This window comes from Nothoprocta perdicaria, unplaced genomic scaffold, assembly GCF_003342845.1.
Source record: "Nothoprocta perdicaria isolate Ctin4 unplaced genomic scaffold, notPer1 scaffold_90, whole genome shotgun sequence".
In the NCBI taxonomy this organism is placed as follows: Eukaryota; Metazoa; Chordata; class Aves; order Tinamiformes; family Tinamidae; genus Nothoprocta; species Nothoprocta perdicaria.
This window is the reverse complement of record NW_020456199.1, coordinates 2175491-2182767: the sequence shown is the minus strand read 5'-3', so window position 1 is coordinate 2182767 and position 7277 is coordinate 2175491. Positions and strand designations below refer to the sequence as shown.

At 37.4% G+C, this 7277-nt stretch overlaps 1 protein-coding gene across 1 annotated transcript in view; it reads left to right on the top strand.

The window, feature by feature from the left end:
* Positions 1 to 7277, top strand: part of MPDZ (multiple PDZ domain crumbs cell polarity complex component) — an 82568-nt gene that overhangs the window by 12686 nt on the left and 62605 nt on the right. The window contains exons 6-9 of the mRNA XM_026052730.1: positions 1021 to 1149; positions 2339 to 2542; positions 4734 to 4848; positions 7119 to 7207. Coding sequence (XP_025908515.1) covers positions 1021 to 1149; positions 2339 to 2542; positions 4734 to 4848; positions 7119 to 7207 — 537 coding nt within the window. The remainder of the gene's footprint in view (positions 1 to 1020; positions 1150 to 2338; positions 2543 to 4733; positions 4849 to 7118; positions 7208 to 7277) is intronic.

Sequence of the window (7277 nt, the reverse complement as noted above, 5' to 3'; positions counted from 1 at the left end):
CTTCCTTCCTTCCTTCCTTCCCTCCCTTCTTCCTTCCTTCCTTCCCTTCTTCCTTTTCCCACTTTCTCTCTCCTTTGTTAATTAATAATTTATTTTTCGTGGATACGTTTTCACTATAGTCTCTTAGCTTTCAAATGCCAGTGGAAAGCAGCTTATCTTGAGCTCTTCTTTTTCCTTCTGTCTTTTTTTAAACAGTAGTTTTTGTTAAGACTGTGGATACCCAAACAAGTACAGAGCTTTGAATTTGCAGACCTTCGTTACTTCAGGATATGTACTTGAATGTAAGGTCCTACCTGGTGGAGCACCTATTGCACTTTCAAATTTTAGCTTAGTTTATGATGCGATCTGTCTTGACACTCAGAACAGTCCTGTGAGCATGCCAGTAATCAGTTTGATAGCATGGAATGGGAGCTATCATTTGTAGGATACTATCACTATACTGTACCTTTGTGGGAGCTATCATTTGTTTCAGAGCAATTGCTTTTCTGTTACAAAATGATGCCTACCACTGGAATTATTTCATTCTAATACTGTCAACATCAGCTAATGCAAAAATATTTTTCTGCTACACAAGGAGCTATTTTGCATGCCTATACCTCTAGTGCTCTTTTCAAACTCAATTCCACTGTGAATTTGACTTATGTTTTTGGGGTGTTTTTATAAATGCCAATTTGAACAAGCACATATCTGAATGATGAGACCTGTGAGAATTGCTCCAAGCAGTATTTTGCCACTGATCCCAGTTGGGCATTTAGGGTCACAGTCCTAGGCTGCTTCCTAATGCTGAATTCACCATTAGTTTGCCAGTTAGGTTTTGGAGAGGCAAGCCCCACTGTGTCRCTCCATTTTTTTACTACAGAAATTCTAACTGGAATGGATGGAATAAGCAATATATTATGCTAAATATTATGGACACTTATACCTAAAGTAATTGTTAAAAAGATACCATGTTCCCACCATTTTTTTTTCCAAATTATTGTTCTTATTTTAATCATTTACAAACATATCTATTTGTTTTAGGTTCACTGGCAGCATGTGGAGACCATTGAGCTGGTGAACGATGGCTCTGGCTTGGGTTTTGGAATAGTGGGAGGAAAGTCGACTGGAGTGATAGTTAAAACCATCCTCCCTGGAGGGGTAGCTGATCAGGTAAATTCAAAACTGCCTAGCATTTCCCACTCAGAACARTGTGAAGTTGTTATTTATCTTTCTAATGCTGTTGAATAGCACCAACTTTTCTCCTCACAAGTGTAAGAAACAGAGCAAGCAAGTCCAAAAGCTTGATTAGGCTTTAAATCACTTTTTCAGACCTGTCACAGTGTCCTTGACTTGTGCAGATACATTCAGACCCCTCTACCTGACAGAGAGCCCCGTCCTGCCCCAGCCTGCCCCAGCCTGCTGGCTCACCTCCCATGAGGTGAGCTGAGTCACAGACTCACAGACTGGTTGAGGTTGGAAGGGACCTCTATAGATCCTCTACTCCAAYCCCCTGCTCCAGCAGGGACACCCAGAGCACGGGGCACAGGRCRGCATCCAGGCGGGTTGGGAAGATCTCCAGAGAAGGAGACTCCACAGCCTCCCTGGGCAGCCTGTGCCAGGGCTCTGTCACCCTCACTTTCCTGTAGTGTCCTCTGCTGTAGAGGGGCTCAAGGGATGGGTAGACACTGAGGCCAGTCAGCTTCCTGCCTGCAGGACCTCTTCCCCAGGAAAGGGCTTCAAGAGGTGTCAGCTGGAGCAGTGACCAGAAGGATGGGATCATTTTTCACAACTGGTGTGGTTAGTTCAGGTGAAGCGTTTTTATTGTTTAAAAAAAAAGATGGTAACTTTGGCAATAAAAATAAATCAGTAAGAGAATAGAACAGTATAAAGAAGTATCTGCAATCAGATCACTGCAAGTGAGAAATGCATTTTTGATTTTCTGTTTTTATCTTTATTTTTGACCTAATCCTGAGGATAGTTTTTTAAATAAAAATGTAAAGCTTGAATGAATTCATACATGCTCCCATTTGGACATGAAACCTGGGATTCTTTAATGTGCAGAGTAGTAACCATAATTGGAAGGGATTTTTCCTTTTTTTAGTGTGCTCAGGAGGGGTCTACTTGAAGTCTGTTGTAGGAGTAGCATGCTCATTGGTAACCTACTGCTGTGTGCTATCAGGATGTTGACACGGCATTCAAAAATGAAGTTACTTATCTTAAAAGTTACAGCATCCATGTATTAGTTTTTCARTGAAACTGTCTTTTTGATTGAATTTTCAGTGATACACCTGAGGGAAATGTCAGAGTGCTATGGGCTCTTTATTCGCAGTTATAGTAACTCAGTGGTTGCTTTCTCCAGCATGGCAGGTTATGCAGTGGAGACCACATCTTGAAAATCGGCGACACGGACCTGGCTGGAATGAGCAGTGAGCAGGTGGCGCAGGTCCTGAGGCAGTGTGGAAACCGAGTGAAACTGGTAATCGCAAGAGGTCCTCTTGAGGATCCACCACCACCAGCAGTGCCTCCAGGCACACCAGTACCCGCCTCCACGCCAGAGAAGCAGGTAGGGTCCAGCCAATATGCACACTTGTACTGCGAACTCATACGTAAAACATTTTTTTTTATTGGAATACCTTGCACATATGTGTTCTTTAGAGTCAGTGTTTTCATTCCCACCAGCAGTTTTCTCAGCCTACACACTGAATTTACATGTCATCAGTAACAGTGCACTTGGAACCTTTCAAGATCCAAGCGAGGGGACAGMGAAACGATTCCAAATGACTTCTGGGTTGATTAATTCATTAACTTGTTTGTGGTTATGCAGAAATACTTCGGGAACAGCAGAAACGGTTTAGTCTCCTCTTCAGATGGAGTAGTCTGGTGCTGCAGCACTTCCCTACCTGCCCATGCTTCCCCCTCGTTCCCGTGTCATCACTGCATCCATCAGACAGCTCCTCGCTGTGCCAGCCAGAGCACAGATGCTGCTTCTTTCCWGCGTCAGCTGGCGCTGCTCATTTGCTAGTTGTTTTCCAAAAAAGCAGCCAGCCAGCTGCTGCCCTCGCTTGCCTGCGATGGCTGCACTCGCTCCACTCTGTTGCTCCTCAGGCTTGTCATGGCTCCATCAGCTGCTGCAGAGCTGGTGTAAACACCACAATGTTTAGTCAACCTAAAGCCGCTGTGAAACAGGTTGTTTTTGTGTGCGTACAGGAAAGTCTAGKTCCGGAAAAGTCAGGATCAGTGTTGTTTTGCAATATGGAATTAAGAGCAGATATGTGGAAGTGTTTTGAATACATGAAATGAATGAATTAAATAAGAAAAAGGTGGTTTGTTTGGGGTCTAAAATAGGTAGAATTTATGCTTTACAGAATTCACTTCCGTTTTCTTGTCACTTAAAAAAAAAGTCTTCTGTGGCAATTCTTTGCATATTTTTTTACATGTTTTACATCTTTTTTACATTTTTTTTTACATCTGTCCATTTTGGTGGTTTCTATATAAAAGGACAAAATAATCAGATATAATAATCCATTCTGTATTGGCTAAAAGTCGGACTGAAGAAGATTATTGCAGTATCCACACTTGAGTTTTTCGTGAGCAATGGAGAGGAGAATTTGGGATTTTTGTATTTGTGCAGTCTTCAGAGGTGTGAGGGTCTGGCTGTATTTTGAAAGAGGAATTAATAAAATGAAAATTATTTATTTGCAAAGTAGTTGTCTTGGAGAAAAGCTGAATTTGATACTATGCTTGTTTCTTTGCTRTGTATCTTTCTGTGGTTATGTGGTGTGACGTTGAATGCCGTGGCTGCACTTTCTGGGAGCATGGGTGGTATTTTCAGGACTAAGGGCTCAAATGCCCTGGGGAGCCAAAACCAACTTTTTTTCCACCTTCTTGAAGCCCTAAACATGTACTCATGTATTGATACATACAACTATCCATTCTAGTCAATTAGAGGATGTATTTCTTTTTAAAAAAATATATATGTTTTAAAGTAGTGGAATTAAGTTCTTTTCATTATTTTTCTTTTAAAATAGAAGCTATATTGTTGAAAGGGAATTTTAATATGCAGTCTGCTATGGTAATAAAACCACTTTCATTTGAAATAAATAAAAGAATTCATTACCACCAAAAATCTTTGTTGCAGAAGTTCCAGGGACTGTAGTGAGTGTTAGTGGTGATTGTCATTATGTAACTAGCTGGAAGTATAATTGCTACTTTCTAAAATAGAAATGTTAAATCCTTCTGTAAACAGGAAACATTATTGTTTTAATAGAAATAGCATTCGTTACATTTCAAACTTGGGGTGCAAAGAAAAAAATGGCTAGCGTTGCTGAGCAGGAATTTAAACAAATTGAATACAAAAATTATTTCTGATGATTCTTTTGTGCTAACAGTTTGTGGAGCTGAAGTGAGCTACAAGTTAAAATATTTAAGTGTGGTTTGTGTAACATACTGTAGGTGACAGTGTTCAATTTGTGCAGGTTTCACCGTTCGTTTTGGCTACCAAGTAATGATTTTGTGGGATGGAAGGTAAGTACCCTAGGGGCAGAGAGCAGGAGAGAACAGGACCCCAGCTGCATTGTTATCTCTGTGTAGAATATCTGTCAAATACCAGGGGAAAAAAATTTGCTGCTTTCTGAGTAACATTTATGTTCAATTTGTGTTAAGTGTTACATTTTAGCATTAATGCTATTAAAGAACGTGGTAGACTGTCTAGAAATACTTCTAATCTCYCTTTTTTTTTTTTTAAATTTATTTAGGTGGAGGCTTCTGCTGACAACTGTGAAGATGGAGAGAAGTTTAATGTGGAACTCACTAAAAACATCCAAGGTTTAGGAATAACTATTGCTGGTTACATTGGAGACAAAACATCAGGTAGTGTTAGTCCCCTGGTGCTTGATTCAACGTTGCTGTTGCTCAGAGTGGGGCAAGCTGCACTGTGCACTTAAATAGAGTTTTGATATAGCTCCTCTGCACAAAGCTTTGATTCCTATAAACTTTTCTAAAGTTTTTTTTTCCTTGTTCCTAAATATAACATCATCAACAACAACAACAAAAGTGTTTTTCTGTAGGAAGTATAAGATTTGGATTAGAAACATAAATATTCATTACAAAATCCATCCCCTGGGTCTTGCATCTTTTTTAAAATTCACTCTTAGCTGAGACTTGTCATAGGTATATTTTGAAAAACATATTCTAAAGTGGATTGAGGAGGCAGCTTTAATCAGAAGTGGCTGGGCTTTTAAAATTATGTTTTCATTTTAAAAGGTTCTTATGAGATAATGCAGTAATATCCTAAGCAGTTTTAGGAGGGCTTCTGTCTTAAGAAAAAACTACAAGTATAATGTTACTTGCAAATGAAGAATTTCTCACAGTGACCTTGAATATAATAGATCTCAGTATTGCTAGTTGACCTCTTCATCTATTGGAAATTCACATTACTGTGAGCCACTGATTTGGGAGCCAGAGTTGTTTGTTTTTACCCATAATTTCAACTATATTTCTTTCTATGCAGAATTGCTCAGTCTCACAGTTTAGCAAATACAAATACTGCCATGAAAGGCTGATTGTGTCAGTATACTTTGCTATGATTTTTATACAAGTGTATAATTTTAGAAAAATAGTAGGGATAGGTATGTGCCACATCAATGTTGGTTTACAGACATAACATCTGGCTTTGAGAAGCTGGTCTAAATTTTAATGGTCCATTAAGTTATCTTCCATAGGGATGGATAGTAAGCATTTATGYAATTCTACTTTCTAGCATCTTTGGGTAAGCTGTTAAAGGTAAATTAAATTAATACATCTCTTGCTACGTTATTTTAATTGATTTAATACTAGGGTATCGCTAATCCAGTTGTTAAATTATTTTGCTGCACATAACTATTTAAAAATGTTCATGCCTTTGGAACTAACTGAGCATCTCGCATAATCCTATAACTTAGAACATGGTTAAAGAATTACCATGCTTCTAAAAATGCAGTAATATAGCTACTGGACCATAAGATCTGCAACTCAATAATAAGGTCTGCATATAAGGTCTCAATAAGGTCTGCAGCTTCACCTAGGCTAATAAGTCTTGTTACCTCCTAGTTGTTACAGGATATAAATACACTGGGAAATAAGGAAGACTAGAKATTTAATTATTCAGAAAATCTGAGAACAAAATGAACTGAGAAAAAATCAAAAGAGATGAATATTAAATGTTTTACAAAGAAAAAYAGTGATATCATGGCTTAAATACATTTGTTTTCTTATTCTTCACGGGTTTAGTCTAGTCATTAGAGCAAAACACAGATGCCTCAATGCCAACTTCAGTCATATTGAGGCAAGGTAGAAAATGAGTATTAGGTCTGCAAAGATACTGATGGGGCTTGAAAAATGCTGGAAACCTTTTTAATAGATTATCTTCATTCAGAAATTATTTAATTATTTTACAAAACAGAATGTTTTGTAAAGTGTGTCTTCCATATCTGCTTCATATATCATCTTCCCCAATTTCACAATTAATGGTTATCTGGAATGGGTTTGTTGCTGATGTGTTTTTTTCCTTCTTTTCTTTTTTTTTTTTTTTCATTTTTTTTCTTTTAATTGCATCAAATGCTAATTTATAGTTGTATCTAAAAGCAAATTCAAATGTGGTTGTCCTGCTTGCTTGTATTTTCTGGATTTGATTATCCAAATTCATTTTTTTACGTGGACATAGGATATATAATAAGTTTATGAAAGAACTGATAAATAGTTGCAAGTGTACTCAGACTGAATTCTTCCCTTCAGACAAGAGTTAAATATCATTGTTAGTGTTGATTTCAAGATTTAGGTTAAATTAAATTAWATTTTTGTTGTTTTTTTTTTCCCACAGAAAGTAAGATTTTGAGCTTGTTAAGTTTTGAGTAAAATRTGGAAGTGTGAGATAATGTGAATTACATTCAGCCTTTAGAAAAATAGGAAGAAAATACATATGTTTTAGGTTAAGCATATACTTTCTTACTAATTGCTTATCTTGCTTAGAGATATGTTTTCTTTTTTTTCTTTTTTTTTTTTTTTTCTTCCTTTGGCTAATATCCTTCGTATGAGATTGTTGAATTATTTGAATTATTTCCTTAATAAATTATTTAATATAATTTTCTCTCTTTTCATCCCAGAACCTTCTGGTATCTTTGTGAAAAGCATTACAAAGGGCAGTGCTGTTGAACATGATGGCAGAATCCATGTAGGAGATCAAATTATAGTAGTAAGTAAACACAGAAAGGAAAATGTTGATTGGGTCATATATGTAATCAATTGTCTTGTGTGCAAAAAGC